The following is a 25,614-nucleotide window of genomic DNA, read 5'->3' on the forward strand; positions in this document are numbered from 1 at the left end:
AAATAGAATAAATGATGGTACCATTAGGTATAATTATTTACATAATTGAGCACTTACATAAAAAATCAAAAAGAGTATGTAATGTAACGCTAATTCTGAAAATTTTTCCGTTAAGAAATTATTATCACAAATATTTCATAATAATTGTGTTTAATGACATTAACATATTATGTTTTAAATAAATGCTTTCTTATACCTCATTCACATTACACTTCCAAAATGCGCTTAAACTAAATTTCAAATGTCATTTGCCTTATAAAAAAAGAGACTTAAAATCCACTTTTAGTAGATTTTGAACCTTATGTGAATTGGCTATTGGATATATTATAACGAAATTCACGAATCCAACTCCTTAAACAACCTACATTTATTTCTATTTTAAGTGTGAAATTAAATTGCATCTTATTTAGATTATTTATTCGATTTTTTGTTTATTTATACAATATTCGTTTCTATTCAAGTAGTTCTCCTATTACAGCATCACTCGCCATATTTTGATCCATTGTAATCGGCGATAGAAATCAATATTTTCGAGATTTGGTTGTCTGAGATAATAAGTAGCTATTTTGCAAGCTTTGGTGTATCTACGAATATGTCATTACATATTAGGTGATTATATGCTTTAAATGCACTACTTATTTTATGGCCGAAAGTATGCCAGGGGAGAAGTACTTTCCTTCTAGGACATGCGTATGTAAATGTAATCCGAAGCGATGCCAATTAATAAGTGGTTATTAATTTTTAAATAAGCTTACCTACAAGATTACCGGGTAATGAGAGTTTTTGCTGGGTAGTGTTGGAACGGATATATTTAAAGCTCCATTAAACATTTTACCAAAAGCTCCATTTAACATTAAAAAAAATAAAGTAATGAAGAAACTCGCCATATTTTTAAAATTTTTATTAAAAAAAAAAATCCTGAAACTTCGATTCTTCTCGCTCTGGTCAACCTACAGTTTAAAGAGTAGATGAAATTTTGGATAGACCATGGATGCCATTCATAGTCAAACGTTTTTGAACCATTAAAAAAGCTGGCTATAAATATTCCCATGGGATATTCGGTATCACGTGAATTGTGAAAGGGACCGAATTAACATCTGTTTTTTTGCTGAAACAAAAACGAACCATCTCTGTAATGAGTTGTAACGAAAAGACCATCAATTACAGCATAGTCAAACGGTTTTAAGGGATCGAATTAACATCTACAATTTTTTGCTGAAATTCGAACCATATCTGAAATGAACTGTAACGAAACGTCAATCAAAGACGAAAAAGATCATGATGGAGGCGTGACAAAGCTCCAAAAATGTTCCTAAAGCGCGGTTGGATAGACGACTTGAAAGGTTATGAGCAGTATTTGGTGGGTTTGGAAAGTATTCGATCACTGTGAGCAGCTCCACCCTGGTCGCCCTCGTTGCAGTCGGGTCTACGGCCCGGGGCGGACACAGGGTTTTCAACCCTGTCCAAGGACTGCAAACCCCCATTTGGAGTATGCTTATTTCCCGAAAAACTCGAAAATACCAACTCCAAAGGGCTACAACAACAACAACCCTGGTCGAAAGTTTGATTCTACAATTTATTGTCAAAAACTGATGATGGGGGACTGGCATGTTGTTTTTTCTTCGAACGAAATTGTATCATCTACGGCTGGGAAAATCCAAGACTTATGGTTGAGCATCCCCTCCAATCCAATTGAAAAATTTAATGGATTTTTGTAAAGGAATTTTCATTTGATTAAAAAATTAATTGAATCAATTGATATCTTTTGTAACGCCGGGTTTTCCCGACCTGGCTGGGAGGCCGGGGTTCGTCACAGAATTTTTCTAGAGACTTAGATAATGGGAAGGCAAAATTATTACGGTTTTATGGCAATAGGTTTTTATTGTCATTAGAAGTTTTATATTACAATGGTAAGCAGCATTAATAGGTGAAGATGATTGTGTCAGATTTCTGTACGGTTATGACGGGGTGGAGATCTCTGGATATGGAGATCGCGAGACCTAACGGTCCTCAACTTCTGTAAATCCTGCTGGGCAACTAGCGGCTTTCCACAGCTGTGGATGGCGGGAGGACACGATGGTATCCGAAAGCAGTGTTGCCAACTCCCCAAGGCCAAAAAGCACCAAAAATATATTATAAATTCTAACATACCACCTTCCACCACAAAATCGAAAATTAAATGCTCTACTAAACAAAAAAAAAAAAAACAAAAAAAAAACAAAAAAAAAAACTTCCAAAGATGTTTTATAGAACTTTTGTGAATTGAATTTTAAGAAGTTAAGGGTATTAAGATCGAGTTTAGCTGCTAAAATAGTAATTTTTTCACAATTACAACTTCTTTAATAATTCATTTTAAGGAATACAAACTTTGTGAAAATTTGCTTTTGCCTATTCCCCATCAAGCTATAATAAAATTTGCAGCAAATATGCATAATTTTATGCCCTTTTTACTGATATAGTTTTCACTTTAGCGGCAAAACTCGAACTTAGTACTCACCATTATGAACCGCTATTCAAGTATACACTTTGATCAGTTTTAATGCTTTCGTCCAATTCATTTTCATCAGTGATGTTTTTCAACTTTCAAAATATTAATATATGGAAGGAGTCTATTGCTTATTTTAGTTGTGCGTGCTTTTGTGAATTTAATACAAAGGGTTTTAATGACATCTTTACCAAATTCAAAAATTCGACACTCATCGCTGGACTTTCCTACAGAATACCCTAAATAACAATATTAATTAAAAAATAATCAATACCAACTTCATAACAATCAAATTCTATATTTGGCAATAAATTTGATTTTCTTCGGCTCTTGAAAGTCCAATCAAAATTTTTGTATCAATTAAACTTAATACTGTTCAAAATAAAAAAGCACCAAAAGCACTAAATGAAAATGGCAAAAAGCACCAAGTTGGTGCTTTTTTTGAAAAGGCACCAAAAAGGCAATTTGGTGCTTTTTAGAAATCAACAAGTATATACGGCCGTAAGTTCGGCCAGACCGAATCTTATGTACCCTCCACCATGGATTGCGTAGAAACTTCTACTGAAGACTGTCATCCACAATCGAATTACTTGGGTTGTGGTATCTTAAAGCTTTTTAACATCGTTTTCTAAATTGTGAGTTAGTCCATACGTGGTATATATGTATTAGACAAAAAAGTTATGTATAGTTAAGTCTACAAATAATTACGAATCGATATGGACTTTTTGCACGGTGCGTAGAGAGCCAGAATTTAAATATGGGGGTCGCTTATATGGGGTCTACATACAATTATGAACTTGATATGGACCAATTTTTGTGTGATTGGAAATCGCTTTATCTGAGGGATATATATAACTATAGACGGATATGGCATGGTTGTTAACCATGTACTAGTACAATGTACCAAATTTCAACTGACTCGGATGAAATTTGCTCCTCCAAGAGGCTCCAAAACCAAATCTCGGGATCGGTTTATATGGGGGCTATATATGATTATGGACTGATATGGACCACTTTTGGCATGGTTGTTAAATATCATATACGATCACCACGTACCAAATTTCAAGCAGATCGGAAGAATTTTGCTTCTCGTAATGGCACCGGAGGTAAACCCTGGGGATCGATTTATATGGGAGCTATATATAATTATGGGCTGATAGGAACCAATTCCTGCATGGTTGTTGGATACCATATACTAACATCACGTACCAAATTTCAACCGAATGGGAAGAATTTTGCTCTTCCAAGGGGCTCTGGAGGTCAAATCTGGGGATCGGTTTATATGGGGCCTATATATAATTATGGACCGATTTCGACCAATTTTTGCATGGGAGTTTGAGGCCATATATTAACACCACGTACCAAATTTCAACTGAATCAGATGAATTTTGGTCTTCCAAGAGGCTCCGGAGGTCAAATCTGGTGATCGGTTTATATGGGGGCTATATATAATTATGGACCGATGTGGACCAATTTTTGTATGGTTGTTAGAGACCATATACTAACACTATGTACCAAATTTCAGTCGGATCGGATGAAATTTGCTTCTCTTAGAGGCCTTGCAAGCCAAATCGGGGGATCGGTTTATATGGGGGCTATATATAAATATGGACCGATGTGGACCAATTTTTGCATGGTTGTTACAGACCGTATACTGACACCATGTACCAAATTTCAGCCGGATCGGATGAAATTTGCTTCTCTTAGAGGCCTCGCAAGCCAAATCGGGGGATCGGTTTATATGGGGGCTATATATAATTATGGACCGATGTGGATCAATTTTTGCATGGTTGTTAGAGACCATATACTAACACCATGTTCCAAATTTCAGCCGGATGAAATTTGCTTCTCTTAGAGGGTCTGCAAGCCAAATTTGGGGGTCCGTTTACATGGGGGCTATACGTAAAAGTGGACCGATATGGCCCATTTGCAATACCATCCGACCTACATCAATAACAACTACTTGTGCCAAGTTTCAAGTCGATAGCTTGTTTCGTTCGGAAGTTAGCGTGATTTCAACAGACGGACGGACGGACGGACATGCTCAGATCGACTCAGAATTTCACCACGACCCAGAATATATATACTTTATGGGGTCTTAGAGCAATATTTCGATGTGTTACAAACGGAATGACAAAGTTAATATACCCCCCATCCTATGGTGGAGGGTATAAAAAGCACTAAATTTGGTGCTAAAAGCACCAAATTGGCAACACTGTCGGAAAGTGGAATTTGGCCAACGTGTGGATTTTCGACGGGGTGAAATGAAGGGACACATACTTAATTCTGTTTTCTACATTTTTATTCTCTCTTTTGAACCTATACTTGTCTTCTGATGTGGTTGATTTTAATAAAACACTTCCATATTGTCATCAGTTAAATAAACATTGTTTTTCTGGTGAGAATCTTCTTCCTAGTATTTAAATTCTTTCACGAAATAAAGAAAACCAGTCCATTTGAAATTCTAATTCACTTGTGTTTTTTTTCATAATTTTCTATTTTTCTGTTCATCACTGTGGGAGAAAATATATCATCACGGGAAAAGCTAAAACCACATTTCCCCAGTCAGAAAAAAACCATCGGAAAAGCGTTGTAAAAGCGTTGTGAACGGTTGATACACGGTGGGAAAAAGCGTTGTTACAACCCCAAAATGATAACATCATTCCACGGTGTATCGATTGTATTTAACAACGTTTTCAAAGCGTCATGAAAACAATATTTTATACGCTTTTCCGATGGTTTAACGAACGCTTTGACAACCCCAAAATGATAACATCGTTATACGGTGTATCGATGGTTTTTACAACCATTAAAAAGCACTGAAAAACAATATTTCATACGTCTTTTCAATTGTTTTAGGAGGGTTAGAATTATAATTTTACAGTACCTTAAAACCGCTATTGAAACAAAACAAAATTAGTGTTTTACACTTTACAAAGGAACATCAGAAAACTTAACAATTAATAGGAAAAATACATAATTAAGATTAAGATTGACATTTCTAATTGGTAAAAAAATCTTTTAATAATATGGTCAAAAATGATTATATTACGTCAAGGTCATATACCTCCTGATCTTCCTCCAGCCCTGTCTCTAGTAGCCTCAGTCTCATTTTCAAATCTGTTTAACAAAAAATCTATAAAAAATGATTAGTAAATTATTACAGAGTTCATATTTTATTACCTTGTTGATATGAATTGATTTATAATAGGATAATGTTCCTTTATCATATAAAGTGAATATGTACATTAACAGTGAACCACTAGGAACAATTTTGGTTAATTTTACAAATGAGGCAATTGTAGAAAGTTTTAACTGAACGCTGACATCACGCCAAACCCCAAATATAAGTACTTATTTATCGACTAATTAAAGAAATTTTGTTAGACATAATTACTTTTTTTCACATGTTAAAGTGAGTATTAACTTCGAGTTTAGCCGCTTAAATCGCTAAAGTGAAAACTAAGGGCGTTTTCGTTTCGCAAAAAATATGTTGCCGTGGTGTTACACTACTTTTTTCCTCATTGTATTTTCTCTCAAATTATAGTATAATTTCAAAGTTATTGGTAATTCATAATGTTGTGAGGGATACAGGATCCAACAATGTCCTTCATATTTGGCAATCAATTTCGAGAATGTTGCACATTTTTTCCCAATCGAAATCGCCATAAATCAGTAAAAAAAGGCATAAAAGTATACATATTTGTTGCAGATTTCTTTATATTTTGATGGGGAATAGCCCAAAGCAAATTTTCACAAAGTTTGTATTCCTTAAAATGGATTATTAAAGAAAAGTAATCGTGAAAAATTTGCGATTTTAGTGGCTAGTCAAATGCCTTTATTATTTCCTATAAATATTTCAAACAAAACACTTCAGAATTTCTTAAGATTTGTACATTTTACCCCAAATGCGCCAAAAGATTTGTACATTTTACCCCAAATGCGCCAAAGGATTTATCCATTTTACCCCAAATGCACCAAAAGAACATTCTTGCAATACTGAACTCCAATTTTTTCCTTCAAACAATGAACTTTTCTTTAAAGGTGGGCATTAAGTTCGAGTTTAGGCGCTAAAAACGTCATTTTTCACGATTACTTTTCTTAATAATCCATTTTAAGGAATACAAACTTTGTGAAAATTTGCTTTGGGCTTTTCCCCATCAAGTTATAATAAAATTTGCAACAAATATGTATAATTTTATGCATTTTTCTTACTGATTTAGTTTTCACTTTAGCGATTTAAGCGGCTAAACTCGAAGTTAATACTCACCTTAACATGTGAAAAAAAGTAATTACGTCTAACAAAATTTCTTCAATTAGTCGATAAATAAGTACTTATATTTGGGTTTTGGCGTGATGTCAGCGTTTTGTTTGGTTAAAACTTTCTACAATTGCCTCATTTGTAAAATTAACCAAAATTGTTGTTCCTAGTGGTTTCACTGTTAATGTACATATTCACTTTATATGATAAAGGAACACTATCCTATTATAAATCAATTCCTATCAACAATAATACCTCCATTACTCATTAAAAACCATTGGACATTGATGGAACATGAATTTTCAACGATAATTTTATGGAAAATGTACTATTTAAAAACCGTAAATTAATTTGTTTAGCAAGCGTTGTTTCAACGTTGGCTTCCAACGCTGTTACAACGCTCAATATTTATAACCATCGTAAATTTCTGACTGGGTCCTTTTGATGCATATCCAATTTTGAAATAAACATTGGTTTTTCGACGGGGTGAAATGAAGGGACACGGTGATCGTCGGATATCAGTCAAAGTTTGGGTCTTTGGGCGTGGCTAGGGTGGTCGCACACTCCTAGCTGAGGAATAGGAGGGCACGAGGTGGAGAAATATGTGGCTAGAGTAGTCACACATCCCTAGCTGAAGAATTGGAGGAATAAATGGATAGAGTGATCGCACACCCCTAGCTCTGGGATAGAAAAGGATGCGAAAAAAGGAAAAGACGTGACTAGAGTGATCCCACACCTCTAGCTGTGGAACTGGAAAGGGGTGAGGAAAATGCAGAACACGGGACTAGAGTGATCCCACACCTCTAGCTGTGGAACTGGAAAGGGGTGAGGAAAATGCAGAACACGGGACTAGAGTGATCGCACACCTCTAGCTGTGGAACTGGAAAGGGGTGAGGAAAATGCAGAACACGTGATTAGAGTGATCGCACACATCTATTTGTGGAATAGGAAAGGATGAGGAACGAAAGAGAGAACGTGTCTAGGGTGATCGCACACCTCTAGCTCTGGGACAGAAAAGGATGCGAAAAAAGGAAAAGACTTGACTAGAGTGATTCCACACCTATAGCTGTGAAATAGGAAAGGATGAGTAGAAAATGTGAACTCGTGACTAGTGATCGCACACCTCTAAGATGGAAAAGGTTGAGGAACAAGGAGGACACGTGACTAGAGTGATCGCCCACCTCTAGCTGTGGGATAGAAAAGGATAGGGGACAGGATAACATGTGATCGCACACCTCTAGCTGTGGAACAGGAAAGGATGAGGAAAAATGAGAACACGTGACTAGAGTGATCACACACCTCTAGCGGAGGAATTGGAAAGATAAGGAAAAAAGGAGAACACATGATCGCAATCCTCTATATGTGAAATAGGAAAGGAAGAGGAAAAAAAGGTGTGGGATAGAAAAGGATACGGAAAAAGGAAAACACTTGACTAGGGTGATCGCACACCTCTAGCTGTGGAACAGGAAAGTATGAGGGAAAAGGGGAAAAATGCGGCTACTACTGATTCTATTTTATCTACGTCGCGCTACTATTAAATCTTTCTTGACTGCTGCTGACCGACTGACCCAGATCTCACACACTGCATGTCTTTTATACTTTTCCCCAACATGCGTTCTAACGGCTCACCTGTGATGTTGTTGGTTTATAACGGCAACTTGTTTACTGCAATTACTTACGCTAGGTTGTAGTCTTAGGGCCAGTTTCTCAATGTCTTGTTATTATTTGTCGTGACGATAAAACAGCTGATCCCATACAAAAATTTTACTAACCGGAGGTCTATCCACCGGTTAAAATTAATCGGAGGATGAGAAACTGGCCGTTAGAATTTATTATTCACTTGTTATGCTTACCTTTTGACCACAAAAATAAACACATAAATATAATATAATATGTACGATTTTAAGATTTTTCTTTAATTTCATATTCAATTCCTTAAGATATTGGGGAAAAATTATTTGAGTCATTTTTGAATATTATTGTTAATTTAAAGTATTAAGCAAAAAACACGTCAAATTTTCTTTTTTGTATGATTTATTTTTTTTTTGTTTTTGTTTATTTTCAAAATTATTTCCATTTTGTTTATTGAATAGACAATACTCATTGCTTTGATAAATAATTCCATTCTCTGAATAAATATTAGATAGAATACATTTAATAAAATATATATTTTTTGGAATAAATTTATCCTAATGCCATCATCATTCGATCAATAGGTAATTCTTCTTTCGGTATAATTTTTTTTATTTCATTTGAAAAAAGTAGAAATATATTAGATATATATAATTTGATTAAATCTGTTCTGGCATAGTTTATTTTTTATTTTACTTTTTAAATATAGTTGTAAATAAATATGTATATTTCTCTGTTTGGCGCTAGAATTGTTGGATGTATGTATGTAAATATTTTGAATTTCATTTCAAAAATGATAACTCTTGTACTATTCTCAATTTATCTATAGATTTCCTTTAGTTTGCTAATATTGATGCAATTGCTAACGATATTCATTTGTTATGGGTTGTTCAGATTGAAAAAATATTTTAACCAAGTCTTTATTCGTCTCTAAATCTTTTGGAAATAATAGAAGACTAAACACTAATCGATACCAGAACTAAGTAGTTTGGTTCCCTGACATGTAATCCGGAAGTAGTATAAATTTAGATGAGGTCCAATACATTTTATATGCATTGTCATATGTCAGAAGTGGCCCTTTGCTTTGGAAGTTATGCCTTATAAGTTCACTTCATAAAAACATTAAAACAGGGAAACATTTTTGTTTTTCATACGACTTGGGATTTTATTTTCATAAAATTTTTTATCACGGTTTTTTTCTAGGTATGTATCTAACTTTTACAATTTGAAAGACTTGCCCAAATGAACATCAAAAGTGCAAACAAAAATCGGATAGAGCATCCCAGATGGGCTTAAAGAGAAATGTTTGTGGCACAACTTTCATTTTTAATTTTAATTTTGATATCGATAACAAAACTCTGTAGCGAAATGGCATAAATAGTTTATCAACACCGTATGGTAATAAAATGATACTGCTCGGGAATAATTTATAACTGAACGATAAAATGGCGAAATTTGTAAGCAACAATGTAAACGAAACGGTATCAAACGAAATTTTAGACGGTACTGACGATTTTTTAAACAGTGCAAGCGCAACATCAATACAAGAAATAATGGAGGGAAATATATGGCAGGGCCTCCTCCAGAGGAGAATTGTGGCGAAAGTGCAGCAACAGTTAATTTTACCTTGGTCCAGACTAGATCCCCAACATGTGAGAAGTAGGTAGAATTTCCTCCCCTCTAAAGCATGAAACTACACTACGTTTGCCGATTTTTGTTTCTGTTTTGTTTTTTCTCCAGCCCAAAAATCGTCTAATTAAGTATTGATGTTGTCCAAAATCGCCTAATTCTTTTTGGTTCGTTTTTTATCACCTGATTACATTTTCCAAAACTATACTCACCTCAGAATATATCCATTCCATTAGAGGTCATTAGCCATTCATTCACTACTCATTGTTATTGATTATTCAATAAAAAGACAAAAGGTCAATCTTTCCAAAAGTCCAATGTCGAATTGATAATTTCGACAAAATTTTCTATAGAAATAAAATTTCGACAAAATTTTCTATAGAAATAAAATTTTGGCAAAATTTTCTATAGAAATAATATTTTGACAAAATTTTCTATAGAAATAAAATTTTGAAAAAATTTTCTATAGAAATAAAATTTTGAAAAAATTTTCTATAGAAATAAAATTTTGAAAAAATTTTCTCTAGAAATAAAATTGACAAAATTTTGTATAAAAATAAAATTTTGACAAAATTTTTTATAGCAATAAAATTTTGACAAAATTTTCTATAGAAATAAAATTTTGACAAAATTTTCTATAGAAATAAAATTTTGACAACATTTTCTATAGAAATAAAATTTTGACAAAATTTTCTATAGAAATAAAATTTTGACAAAATTTTCTATAGAAATAAAATTTTGACCAAATTTTCTATAGAAATAAAATTTTGACAAAATTTCTGTAAAAATAACATTTTGACAAAATTTTCTATAGAAATAAAAATTTTGGCAAAAATTTTCTATAGAAATAAAATTTTGGCAAAAATTTTCTATAGAAATAAAATTTTGGCACAATTTTCTATAGAAATAAAATTTTGACAAAATTTTCTATAGAAATAAAATTTTGACAACATTTTCTATAGAAATAAAATTTTGACAAAATTTTCTATAGAAATAAAATATTGAGAAAATTTTCTATAGAAATAAAATTTTCCAAAATTTCTATAGAAATAAAATTTTGACAAAATTTTCTACAGAAATAAAATTTTGGAACAATTTTCTAAAGAAATAAAATTTTGACAAAATTTTCTATAGAAATAAAATTTTGACAAAATTTTCTATAGAAATAAAATTTTGAGAAAATTGTCTATAGAAATAAAATTTTGACAAAATTTTCTATAGAAATAAAATTGTGATAAAATTTTCTATAGAAATAAAATTTTGACAAAATTTTCTATAGAAATAAAATTTTGACAAAATTTTCTATAGAAATAAAATTTTGACAAAATTTTCTATAGAAATATAATTTTGACAAAATTTTCTATAAAAATAAATTTTTAACAAAATTTTCTATAGAGATGAAATGTTGACAAAATTTTCTATAGAAATAAAATATTGAGAAAATTTTCTATAGAAATAAAATTTTCCAAAATTTCTATAGAAATAAAATTTTGACAAAATTTTCTACAGAAATAAAATTTTGGAACAATTTTCTAAAGAAATAAAATTTTGACAACATTTTCTATAGAAATAAAATTTTGACAAAATTTTCCAAAGAAATAAAATATTGAGAAAATTTTCTATAGAAATAAAATTTTGACAAAATTTTCTATAGAAATAAAATTTTGACAAAATTTTCTATAGAAATATAATTTTGACAAAATTTTCTATAAAAATAAATTTTTAACAAAATTTTCTATAGAGATGAAATGTTGACAAAATTTTCTATAGAAATAAAATATTGAGAAAATTTTCTATAGAAATAAAATTTTCCAAAATTTCTATAGAAATAAAATTTTGACAAAATTTTCTACAGAAATAAAATTTTGGAACAATTTTCTAAAGAAATAAAATTTTGACAAAATTTTCTATAGAAATAAAATTTTGACAAAATTTTCTATAGAAATAAAATTTTGAGAAAATTGTCTATAGAAATAAAATTTTGACAAAATTTTCTATAGAAATAAAATTGTGATAAAATTTTCTATAGAAATAAAATTTTGACAAAATTTGCTATAGAAATAACATTTTGCCAAAATTTTCTATGGAAATAAAATTTTGACAAAATTTTCTATAGAAATAAAATTTTGAGAAAATTTTGTATAGAAATAAAATTTTGACAAAATTTTTTATAGAAATAAAATTTTGACTAAATTTTCTATATAAATAAAATGTTGAAAAATTTTGACAAAATTTTCTATAGAAAAAAAATTTGACAAAATTTTAGTCAAATTTAGCCAAAATTTTATTTCTATAGAAAATTTTGTCAAAATTTTTTATGGAAATAAAATTTTGACAAAATTTTCTATAGAAAAAATTTTGACAAAATTTTCTATAGAAATAATATTTTGACAAATTTTCTATAGAAATAAAATTTTGAAAAATTCTTCTATAAAAATAAAATTTTCTATAGATACAAAATTTTGATAAAATTTTCGATAGAAATAAAATTTTGACAAAATTTTCTATAGAAATAAAATGTTGACTACAATTTTCTATAGAAATAAAATTTTGATAAAATTTTCTATAGAAATAAAATTGTAACAAAATTTTCTATAGAAATAAAATGTTGAAAACATTTTTTATATAAATAAAATTTTGACAAAATTTGCTATAGAAATAAAATTTTGGCAAAATTTTCTATTTTGACAAAAATGTTCTATAGAAATAAAAACTTTGACAAAATTTTCTATAGAAATAAAATTTTGACAAACTTTTCTATAGAAATAAAATTTGGACAAAATTTGCAATAGAAATAAAATTTTGAAAAAATTTTCTATTTTGACAAAAATTTTCTATTTTGACAAAAATTTTCTATAGAAATAAAATTTTGACAAACTTTTCTATAGAAATAAAATTTTGGCAAAATTTGCTATAGAAATAAAATTTTGATAAAATTTTCTATAGAAATAAAATTTTGACAAAATTTTCTATAGAAATAAAATTTTGACAAACTTTTCTATAGAAATAAAATTTTGACAAAATTTTTTATAGAAATAAAATTTTGACAAAATTTTCTATAGAAATAAAATTTTGATAAAATTTTCTATAGATATAAAATTTTGATAAAATTTTCTATAGAAATAAAATTTTCTATAGAAATAAAATTTTGACAAAATTTTCTATAGAAATAAAATTTTGACAAAATTTTCTATAGAAATAAAATTTTGACAAAATTTTCTATAGAAATAAAATGTTGACAAAATTTTCTATATAAATAAAATTTTGATAAAATTTTCTATATAAATAAAATTTTGCCAACATTTTCTTTAGAAATAAAATTTTGCCAAAATTTTCTATAGAAATAAAATTTTAACAAATAATACAGTGGTAGATTTTTTGGTTGGTCGATCGTTTTTAATTCTCCTTGAGTTTTTCTCAATGAGTTTTTCTTTTGAGTTTAGTACGTATCAATGTTTTCCAAAATATCGTTGACAATTACATCAAATGGCTATTCTATTAAATATGATTTCGAAATATATATTGTTTTGTTCTTTTTTCCCATAACTTTTCTGAAAATTGTATTATGTAATCAAATAGAAACTAAATAGAAATAAAAATTGTATGTATATTTCATAGAATGATATTGAATTTAAAAAAATATGTTTTTTTTTATTCATAATAATTTTTCGTTATTTTTCTACAGAAGCGAGAGTGAGATAGGGGGAGATAAAGAATCTTATATAACTTAAAAAGAACATGATTGGGATTTTTTTAAATATACATATTCTAAAATAATATTACGTTATGCATAAGAAAAATGTATAATGATTTTTACTATGAAATATAACTATAAAATATTTCACAAGACTTGTGGCGCTTATATGCTTTGCTTTTGTTTTATTATTATTTTTTTTTAATTTAATCTATAATATTCGAATTGAACAAGAGGCTAAAATGAACATGATTATTGACAGTTAAAGTTTGTGAATACATTTTTTTAACTTTCTGGAAAAAAAAATTAAATATACAAAGGCATTTGGTGGAGGGGACATGATTTATTTTTTGTTTTTCTTCTATATGTTTTGGTTCTATGCAGTACGCATTTAAAACACTTAAATGGTGATACTATGGGGATGGAAGCGAATAGTAGATAGTCTTCTTAAATTAACACTTATTTTCTATTTATATACTTTTTGTTGTTTCTAAGCCTGATTCGAGTTGTTTCAATTTGTTTCTCTTGTTGTAATGTGGTTTGTAAAAAAGAATTATCAAAATATAAATATTCGTTTAATTTTTATAGGAAAAGTTTGTGGAAATTGCTAAAATGTAGTTTGGATAATTAAGAGCAAAACTTATTAATTCGATAATAATATGTTAATCAGGGGTGGGGGAAGAATTGTACATTGGTAGTAAGTCTTTTGAAAGTTTTTGTTGTTTTGTTTCATTTTTTGTTGTTTTCTTTTTTTGTTCATGGTAAATATAGTTTTCAATTTCAGCAGTTTCTTTTGTTTTGTGTAAATTTGGCGGAATTGTTGTAGTTTTGTAAAACTTAATACTAAATTAAAATAAGAAAAAAAAATACATATACATATATTTTTACATAATACCAAAATATATGCTGTATAGGTAAATACAAAAAAATACATTTAAAGAAGAGCGCATAAGTAGTTTTAGTTTTTAATTTTGAATCTTGTATAAATATTATATAGCATTGGCGTCTGAGGAGTTATTTTCTTAGTTTCGGATGGAAGAAGTTCGGTCCGCCTGCAGACTATGTAACATCATATTTGTATATGCAGTATTTGATTCGATATGATCTTGTAAGTATATTCGGTTTTTATTTTTTTTATTTTGAAATTAAGCCCATCAGATGAATCACATTCCAGAGATATACATTGGCTGAGCATTTAAAACATTTGAGAAAAAAAAAACTTTTAACTCCACAACCTTATATATTAGGTGTTTGTTTTTGTTTTGGGGGTATTTTTTTCCTTTAAACGAAAACATCAATTTGGCATATATATTTTTATTTTATTATCTTAACTCTGTAAAAAAATAGAAACAAAAACAGAAATGCTATTTAATATTAAAAATTACAACAATATACAAATTTAAAGGCCTTACCTGTTTTTGTTTTTCTGTTTTTTAATAAATAATACATAATTACATTTATTGGTTCATGGGTGGCGGCATGGGACACATGGGACAACCAGGAGCACCTTTAAAGAAATTCAAAAGAAAAATTCTAGTAAATGGAGAAAAATGAATTAATAAAAAATTTAAATAAAAAATAAAATAAAAGAAAATTTAGAAATAAAATAAAATACAAAATAATAAACAATATATTCGATACTTGAACATAAACAAATATCCACCATGGTGGGCCCTGCTATAGAAAATCCTAAAAGCTCAAAACCTAAGACACTTCAGTTTAAGTTTCAAAATAAAAGCTAGAATTTTTAAATTTGGAAGATAGCTTCCAAATTTAAAAATTTCCGGGCGGCTTGATGAGAATCACTAAATTTTTTTATACCCTCCACCATAGGATGGGGGGTATATTAACATTGTCATTCCGTTTGTAACACATCAAAATATTGCTCTAAGACCCCATAAAGTATATATATTCTGGGTCGTGGTGAAATTCTGAGTCGATCTAAGCATGTCCGTCCGTCCGTTCGTCCGTCTGTTGAAATCACGGTAATTTCCGAACGAAACAAGCTATCGACTTCAAACTTGGCACAAGTAGTTGTTATTGATGTAGGTCGGATAGTATTGCAAATGGGCCATATCGGTCCAATTTTACGTATAGCCCCCATATAAACGGACCCCCAGATTGGGCTTGCGGAGTCTCTAAGAGTAGCATATTTCATCCGATGTGGCTGAAATTTGGTGCATGGTGTAAGTATATGGTCTCTAGCAACCATGCAAAAATTGGTCCATATCGGTCCATAATTATATATAGCCCCCATATCAACCGATCCCCAGATTTGACCTTCGGAACCTCTTGGAGGAGCAAAATTCATCCGATCCGGTTGAAATTTGGAACGTAGTGTTAGTATATGGCCGCTAATAACCATGCCAAAATTGGTACATATCGGTCTATAGTTATATATGGCCGATCCCCAATCACACAAAAATTGCTCCATACCGGTTCATAATCATGGTTGCCACTCGAGCCAAAAATAATCTACCAAAATGTTATTTCTATAGAAAATTTTGTCAAAATTTTATTTCTATAGAAAATTTAGTCAAAAAATTTATTTCTATAGAAAATTTTGTCATTCTTTTCCTCTGTTGGTTAAGCTACACTTGTAGTTTAGTCAATGTATGGTTTTAAGCTGCAATAAAAAACAACAACAACAATGCTTAAAGAACAAAACCAACAATAACAAAACAAAACGAATGAAAATTTTATTTCTTTAGAAAATTTTGTCAGAATTTTATTTCTATAGAAAATTTTGTTAAAATTTTATTTCATATTTGTTGTTTTGATCTCAGCTTTAAAACCATTGTGTTGACTAAACTACAAGATTAGCTTAACCAACAGACCAAATTTTTATGATTTTTAATGCATTATAACGCTTGTCTGGAACGTTTGCCATCAAATATTTTCAAAAATTCGCAATTTTTCTAGAAAGGATTTAACATTTTTTTTTGCTAATTTAAATAATTTGTACCATTTTATTAAATCTTTACATGTTTTTAATCTATTTGAAACAAATAAAGATAAATTTCCAATTAAAAATATGGAAAAAGTAGGTTATAAAAAAAAATAATTCAAACGAACTTCCTGTGCAGTTAAAATAAAGAACATCTTTGGGAGAGCATTTGGAAGTTCTTTTAAAGTAGTGCCATGAGAAGAACTACCAAATTTTTTGCTGGGATATCAGAGAAAATTTCGTGTTCTTAATACTCAAAAAAGAAAATCTCGGTCTATATGGGAAATATAAAAAAGAGTAATATGGACCAGCTTTGTTACATGATGATTTTGAGGGTCAAGAAAAACATTTCAGGTAAATGTTAGGTATAGTAATAATAAATCCATTATTTATTTATTAAACTTATAGTAAATATAAGAATAATAGAGAAAAAATCTAGCATTAGCTACTTAGGCTATCAGCTAAAATAAATCCATTATATTGCAGAAAATAGCGTGGTTTATCTGTATCTCGGATTGTATAAAAAAAAGTGGAAAAACGAAATTTTGAGTTTTTCAAAATTTTCCACCTTTCGACTTTTTTATTTTGTATTCAAATTTGCTACAATTCACTGCTTCAACTAATAGCCTCAGCGCCCATGTTGGCATATTCTTTTCTTTTTAATTTTGAAAAGTGGATTTTTCTGCTTTGGCAAAGTCGACTCTTTGCATTTCTCATTTTTTCAACATTTTGAAAAACTGACATTTCAAGTTTTCGACTTTTCGAAAAATTGGAAAAGTCCACATAAGTTGACTTTTCGATTTTTTCACAATTTGCAAAAATTTATTTTTTAAAACGGATCATTATACATATTCATCGTATATCTGTGTAAGGGTATTTCTTTGAAAATAAATAATATCTGCTAAATATACTCTCATAGATGCCATAGAAATATTTGCATAATATTTTCCTTTCTACCAAATAGAAAAGATTTTTTTAAAGATGCAACAATTATTTTCTATTTGAAACATTATTTCCTATTTGATACAAAAAAAATGATCGAATAAAAAGTTTTTATTTGAAACATTTTTTTATATTTAATACAAAAAAAGATCGAATAAAATTTTTCTGTTTGATACAAAAAAAAAAAGATCGAACTAAACCAAATTATCTAATTCCCCTTTTAATCCAAAATGCCGACTTTTTCATTAAGTTCGAGTCGAATTTGGCCACCGTCAAATGTCGAATCGATTTTCAAAAACATCAAAAGTCGATCAGTGGGAAAAGTCGCTTTTTGTAGTTTTTGTTTTTAGTTTTTAAAATGTAGACTTTTTCGTTAAGTTCGACTCGATTTTAGCCATCGTCAAATCGCGATCTTAGAATGACAAGGTTCTAAGTGTACACTACATCCCTATTCACATAGAACCTTGTCATTCTAAGGTCGCGAAATGTCGAATCGAATCAATTTTCAACTGTGGAACAGGGTCCGTCCGTCTGTCTGTAAACACATTTTTGTGATCAAAGTCTAGGTCGTAGTTTTAGTCCAATTGACTTCAAATTTGGCACAAGTATGTGTTTGTTTCAGAATAGAACCATATTGATTTTGGAAGAAATCGGTTCAGATTTAGATATAGCTCCCATATATATATTTCGCCCGATATGGACTTTATGGCCCCAGAAGCCAGAGTTTTATCCTAATTTGCTTAACATTTTGCACAAGAAGAACAATTAGTACTATAGTCAAGTGTGCCAAATTTTATTGAAATCGGTTCAGATTTAGATATAGCTCCCATATATATCTTTCGGCCGATATGCACTTATATGGGCCCAGAAGCCAGAGTTTTACCCTGATTTGCTTGAAATTTTGCACAAACATAAAACTTGACCGTAGAGTCAAGTGTGCACAATTTTATTGAAATCGGTTTAGATTTAGATATAGCTCCCATATATATCTTTCGCCCGATATGGACTTATATGGTCCCAGAAGCCTTAGTTTTACACCAATTTGGTTGAAATTGTGCACTAGTAGTACAATTAGTAGTAAAGACAAGTACGCCAAATTTTATTGAAATCGGTTCAGATTTAGATATAGCTCCCATATATATCTTTCGCCCGATATGGACTTATATGCTCCCAGAAGCCAGAGTTTTATTCTAATTTGCATGAAATTTTGCACAAGGAGAGCAATTAGTACCATAGTCAAATGTACGAAATTTGATTTAAATCGGTTCAGATTTAGATATTGCTCCTATATATATATCTTTCGCCCGATATGGACTTATATGGTCCCAGAAGCCAGAGATTTACCCCAATTTGGTTGACATTCTGCACAAGGAGAACAATTAGTACTATAATCTAGGTGCCAATTTTGATTGAAATCGGTTCAGATTTAGATATAGCTCTTATATATATTTCGCCCGATATGGACTTGTATGGTCCCAGAAGCCAGAGTTTTACACCAATTTGGTTAAAATTTTGCACTAGTAGTACAATTAGTAGTAAAGTCAAGTGTGCCAACTTTTATTGAAATCGGTTCAGATTTAGATATAGCTTCCATATATGTCTTTCGACCGATTTTGCGTAATATGACCACAGAGGCCAAAGTTGTGATCCGAGATACGTGAAATTTTGCACAAGAAGTAAAATTAATAATGTAGCTATGCATGTCAAATTTGGTTGAAATCGGTTCAGATTTAGATATAGATTCCGTATATATGTTTTTCCGATTTGGGCAAAAATGGCCAAAATACCCACATTTTCCTTATAAAATCGCCACTGCTAAGTCTAAAACTTGTAAATATGACTCAAATTTTTCTATAATTCTAATACACATATATCGATCGATAAATCATAAATACACTTTTGCCAAGTTGCTTCAAAATTAGTACAGATTTAAATGTTTCCCATATTTATACCCTGCGCCCCACTGTGGAACAGGGTATTATAAGTTAGTGCATATGTTTGTAACACCCAGAAGGAGACGAGATAGACACATGGTGTCTTTGGCAATAATGCTCAGGGTGGGTCCCTGAGTCGATATAACTATGTCCGTCTATCCGTCTGTCCGTCCGTCTGTCTGTGAACACATTTTTGTGATCAAAGTCTAGGTCGCAATTTAAGTCCAATCGCCTTCAAATTTGGCACATTTTCCTAATTTGGGTCAGAATAGAACCCTATTGATTTTGGAAGAAATCGTTTCAGATTTAGATATAGCTCCCATATATATCTTTCGCCCGATATGGACTAATATGGTCCTAAAAGCCAGAGTTTTGGCCCAATTTGGTTGAAATTTTGCACAGGGAATAGATTTAGCATTGTAGCTATGCGTGCCAAATTTGGTTGAAATCGATTCAGATTTAGATATAACTCCTATATATATCTTTCGCCCGATATGCACTTATATGGACCCAGAAGCCAGAGTTTTATCCCGATTAGCTTGAAATTTTGCACAAGGAGTACAATTGGTAGTATAGTCATGTGTGCCAAATTTGATTGAAATCGGTTCAGATTTAGATATAGCTCCCATATATATGTTTTTCTGATTTCGACAAAAATGGTCAAAATACCAACATTTTCCTTGTTAAATCGCCACTGCTTAGTCGAAAAGTTGTAAAAATTACTCTAATTTTCCTAAGCTTCTAATACATATATATCGAGCGATAAATCATAAATAAACTTTTGCCAAGTTTCCTTAAAATTGCTTCAGATTTAAATGCTTCCCATATTTTGTTTTTCTAACATTGTGTTCCACCCTAGTGCATTAGCCAACTTAAATTTTGAGTCTATAGATTTTGTAAAAGTCTATCAAATTCTGTCCACATCGAGTGATATTTAAATGTATGTATTTGGGACAAACCTTTATATATAGCACCGAACACATTTGACGGATGTGATATGGTATCGAAAATTTAGATCTACAAAGTGGTGCAGGGTATAATATAGTCGGCCCCGACCGACTTTAGACTTTCCTTACTTGTTTTTAATTTGGATAAGTCGAAATTTCGAGTTTTCTCCTTTTTAAAAATGTGCAAAGTAGACTTCTTGAGTTTATGGAATTTTCACAATTTGAAACTGTCGACACTACGAGCATTTTCAAAACTTTGGAGCTTCTCTTTCACAATTTTGAACTCCGGTTAAAACGGATAATAATACGCATTCATATTCATCGTATGTCTACCAAAGCGGTCTTTTTTTTTGGCCGAAGCCGATGCTCGGCAAAAAAGTTCGGCCGAAACCGATTATTTTTCTGAAATTTGTTATATAAAGGAATTTCTTGTGTTTTGGTGAAATATTAGCATATTTTATTCAACAACAATAAATGTCTTAAAATACAGACTTTTTACTATTCAAAATTCAGTAGTTTGATATTATAATGGCAAGGATTTTTTTACGTTTTCTTTGTACTGGGTGTTTTGAGTGAGGCAAATTCAACACTGGGACAATTCGATATGAAAGAGATTATTCAAAACGCTTCGGTTCGGTTATTCGGCCTGTTGACGCCTAAGGCCGATTATCGATTTTTGGTCGAGCTCTAGTGGATACATAGTAAGTACATGGTATCGTCTCAAGATATTCTCAGAATTACCAGACAAATATTTGTATTTTATTTTTATTTATATTTATTTTCATTTAATGTATTTTTCATTAAGCTGATTTTGGCCAACGTTAAAAGTCGATTTTCAAAAATATCAAAAGTCGATTAGTTGAAGATTCTAAAAATGTTTACTTTCAATTTTTACTTTCCGAAGACTTTTTTAGTTTGAAAAATTGATTTTCGTCTTTTTATCCCATGCACTTTACAATATTTGGACTTTCAAATGGTCGAAATTTGTAAAATTGGATACAAAACTTTCAAATTCACAATGATGTGAATTTTTTTCGCGACTTTTCGTAAAAAGATCTGCATTAAATTTGAGTTTTACCGTTTAAAGTTCATTTTGGGATACATCAAAATATGAAGATACCAAAACGTTAACTTCACTTTAATCAAAAATTTAATTTTAAAACCTAGACCATGGGAAAATTTGACAAATTGAATTTTCAAACCAAACAAATAAAAACTAATGGAGAAATTGGGAAAATGTTGAAAAGTCGACTTCACTAAATTAAAAAAATATGTACATATATGCTTTCGGAGTCAGGAATAACTTGTTCAAATGATTTGTACCATTTGTTATTGTTATCTTTGTTTTTGGGGTTATTATAACCATAGTTCAATTTTCTTGACTAAACGTCAATTTTTTTTGCTAATGTTTTTTTCTCACAATTATATACAAAAAGCCAAAGAAAACAATTGCCAAATTGCCCTTATAACTTTCTCCATTCACCAATTTGTAGTTTGTTTGCAGTTTTTTTTATATTGGTGGAACCACTTACCATGCATATTGGAATGTCTATGATTATGATGTAGCATAGCTGCAGCTGTTGCATAAGGCGGTGGCATATTTTGTTGTAAAGCCACAGCTGCCGCCGCCGGTGACAATGGCCTATTCAAATGTTGCGGTGGCAATGGTGGCGGATGTGGAGATATATTACCGCCAACGACAACTCCACCACCACCACCAACGCCACCACAGCTGGTGGTCGGATACATGGGCATATTTTGACCTCTCATTAAATATGGAGGTGGTGTTGGTGTTAATGGTGTTGTTGGTGCATTCATTTGATTTGGTAGTGGTTGTTGTTGTTGTGGTGGTGGTGGTGTCGCTGGTGAGTGCTGTTGTTGTAGTGTATGAAGTTGTGGCGATAATGCACGCGTATTGCACTGAGTATTTATATTACGTGTAGCTGCTCCTGCTGCTGTATTTGAAATCTGCTGTAACAGACGACAATCGGCCGCTGTGTAGACAGACGAAGAACTTGTATCGTGTTGAGCATATGAACCATGCCCACTATCGTTGGAGGATACCGATCCTATTGTATATAAAGAAATGGGCGGGAAATAAAAAAGTTGCAAGGGGGACAAAATTTCAATTTGTGTTTGTATAGGAATTTTCGTTTTTTCATTTTTTTCAGAATTGGGCATTTGAGTTTAGTAGTAGTACAAGCGTTACAAATAAATAAAATCAGTAGTACTAGTATGTGCAATGTGTGTTGTTTAGGGTGAAAGATAGGCCATAAACTATTTAAAAGAAATATGGGAAGTGATTTCTAGGACTGTTCTAAAGTAATGATTAACTTAAAGGAAATTCCATATCCATTTGTTCATCATTTTATTGTCCAAGTCAAAGATCTCAATTCCATTGCTCTTTTTTGTTTAGTTTAGTGACTACCCCTTGTGCATGATGTATTGTGAATGGAAAAGTGTTGTCTGAAAGTTAGGAAGTAAAGTTAAGACCACACCCAAAAGTATTCGCAAGTTATTAGGCTATTAGTTTTAAAGCATTAGCGTTATTAGGCCAAAAATATATTTTATTGTAATTTTTTCGTAGAATATAGGTTTTTTAGCTTCTCCAAACCAAGGTCATTCCAATATGCATGATTTTTCTACATAGGTAGGACGTTATTAAGGAGTTTTCAAAAAATAAACAATAGAGATTAAGCAGTAGTAGCAGTTATGGGTTAAATACAGGAGCCTCATTTGGCAGTCAATAGCGACCAGTTAGATTCAAAAGCCGATAGATTTATAGAAATTTAATTTTTTAAGCCACATAGATATCAAGAGGTTCCAGTTTTTCGAAAACCTTTCATTTATTGAAAATATTTGTCTAAGCATTATGTTTGCAGCTAGATAACAACAACCTTACCCATATTGATTTTGGTATCGAATCAAAATTTATTTCGTCATAATACAGAGAAAACAATATAAAGCTTCAGCAGCAGAATTTGTGTTTTTGTGTTATTTAATCCATTCAAATAAGGCTGTAATTTAAAATTTTAAAATCAATCACCAAATATGTAGAAAATAAATTACAAATTTAACCTAAATAATTTTTCGATTTTATTGCAGTGAGTGAACAACAAGTCATCGTTGAAGCAAACCGTATTAGAAAATTAGTTTAGTCTTGACAATATAGAAAATTTCGTCTAAATTAACTTTTTAATATTTTATATTTTGTTATTTCTTATATTATTTATAAAATGTGGACAACAAAAGATGCTCTGTATGGAGTATACAACCAGAATTACGATATGAAAAAAAAACCCCAAAACTGGACGATACCTAATCGATTTTTCATAACTTGAAAAGGTCAACATATGGAAAAGTCGACTTTTCCGTCTTTCCAACTTTTTTCAAGTCGAGTTTTGGGTCGTTTTGTGATCATTTAAAAGTCGACTTTTGACATCGCAACTTTTAATTTTTTTTTTGATAAATTTTCTGCATAAAAAGAGCTAAATCATATTCCCTTTTCAATTCAAGTTCCACTATATCCTTAAAAAAGCGTCACCAAAAAGGTAGTAAAAATGTTCTTTTTGGATCCGGAAGTAGTGCAAAAGTGGCGCAGAAGCGGACTTAACACGGGCTTGTCATATGACGGATTCCACCATTTCAACAGCCGTTGAACTGAATTTGCATCACTTCTTACTCTGTGATTCAAAGTGTTTTGGATGTGACAAATAAATAATTTTTATAATTTTTTATGATTTTTAATGCATTCTAACGCTTGAATGTTGAACGTTTGAATTAAAATATTTTGAAAAATTAGCAATATTTCTTGAATGGATTTTGAATTTTTTTTTCGACAAAATTTCAATGATTTGTACCATTTTATTAAAGCTTACCCATTAAAAATAAGAAAAAAGCGAGTTATAAATAATTAAATTAAAAGAACTTCCTGTGTAGTTGAAATAAAGAACATCTTTGGGAGTAAATCTTTTGGAAGTGCTTTTAAAGTTGTGCCTTTATTTATTTATTTATTAATCCACGAAGTAATACAAAAGCCCTAGGGCCAAAAAGAACTTCCAAATTTTACCCATTAAAAAATAAGAAAAAAAAGCGAGTTATAAATAATTAAATTAAAAGAACTTCCTGCGTAGTTGAAATAAAGAACATCTTTGGGAGTACATCTTTGGGAAGTGCTTTTAAAGTTGTGCCTTTGGAAGAACTTCCAAATTTTTTTGCTGGGTAGTTATTCTTGGTCACGATAAAAAGTCGATTTGTTAGGTTGATTTGACTCGATTTTCACAAAAAAAAAAAACATCATTTACCGAATTTGAAGAAAAAAAAGGTAGACTTCGAAAATTTTTGAAAATGTCGATAGTTGAAAAATAGATTTTCGATGTTCGTTTCGCTACTACAAACTAAGGGTTCATCATAAAAGAATATTGTGTTTCGACATTTAATTTTCAGATTAACATAATGGTAAGGTAACTCGTTTTTATAGCCGATGCGAAACAACGTGTCACATCTTTGTTTTAGATAACGGCATTACTGAGAGAAGATAAAATACAGCTGAAAGGCTTTTAGGTTTTACGCAACGATAACTCTTGTAAGTAAGTCTTGAGCAATGATGAAAAATCAAATTTTTAAATTTTATAAAAAAAAATATACTTTTTGGATTCAAATTGTACCACATTTCAAAATAATGGATTGATATAGTCACCGAAATATATTAAAAACTTCCGAAATGTTGTATTTTATTGTCAGTTGATCGATATTAGTCAATTTTTGTCCATGGATGCCCTACATACTGAATATGGACAATGGATTTATCCCTTTTGACTGCAATTTAGTTAGATGGGAACAAGATAACCACGCTTACCACTCGTGCCAAAAATAATCTACCACAAGTTTAAGAAAATTTTACCAAAAACTTACCTAATTAAAAGCGCAGTTTTTGATCAAATTTTTGTCAAATTTTCATTCTATAGTTTTTGTCAAAATTTTATTTCTATAAAAATTTAGTCCGCATGGGCTCGGTTTGATTAAATAAAGATGAATGAATGAATTATTTGAATTTTATTTCTATAGAAAATTTAGTCAAAATTTTATTTATGTAGAGAATTTTGTCAACATTTTATCTCTATAGAAAATTTTCTCAAAATTT

The 25,614-nt window shown here is 30.6% G+C and overlaps 1 protein-coding gene across 10 annotated transcripts in view; it reads right to left on the bottom strand.

The window, feature by feature from the left end:
* Window positions 1–14,024: 14,024 nt before the first annotated feature.
* PDZ-GEF (PDZ domain-containing guanine nucleotide exchange factor) overlaps window positions 14,025–25,614 on the bottom strand; it is an 86,659-nt gene continuing 75,069 nt past the window's right edge. For 6 of the 10 annotated variants that reach the window (XM_075293489.1, XM_075293488.1, XM_075293487.1 and 3 more), the window contains 3 exons: window positions 22,004–22,540; window positions 15,114–15,208; window positions 14,025–15,034 (listed from right to left, as the gene is read on the bottom strand). In XM_075293489.1, the coding sequence (XP_075149604.1) occupies window positions 15,159–15,208; window positions 22,004–22,540 (587 nt within the window). In that variant the 3' untranslated portion in view covers window positions 14,025–15,034; window positions 15,114–15,158. Of the gene's footprint in view, window positions 15,035–15,113; window positions 15,235–22,003; window positions 22,541–23,373; window positions 23,489–25,614 lie in introns of those variants that run through there. The other 4 variants (XR_012718821.1, XR_012718823.1, XM_075293490.1 and 1 more) reach the window with 4 other exon arrangements.

This window comes from Haematobia irritans, chromosome 2 (assembly GCF_050003625.1).
Source record: "Haematobia irritans isolate KBUSLIRL chromosome 2, ASM5000362v1, whole genome shotgun sequence".
In the NCBI taxonomy this organism is placed as follows: Eukaryota; Metazoa; Arthropoda; class Insecta; order Diptera; family Muscidae; genus Haematobia; species Haematobia irritans.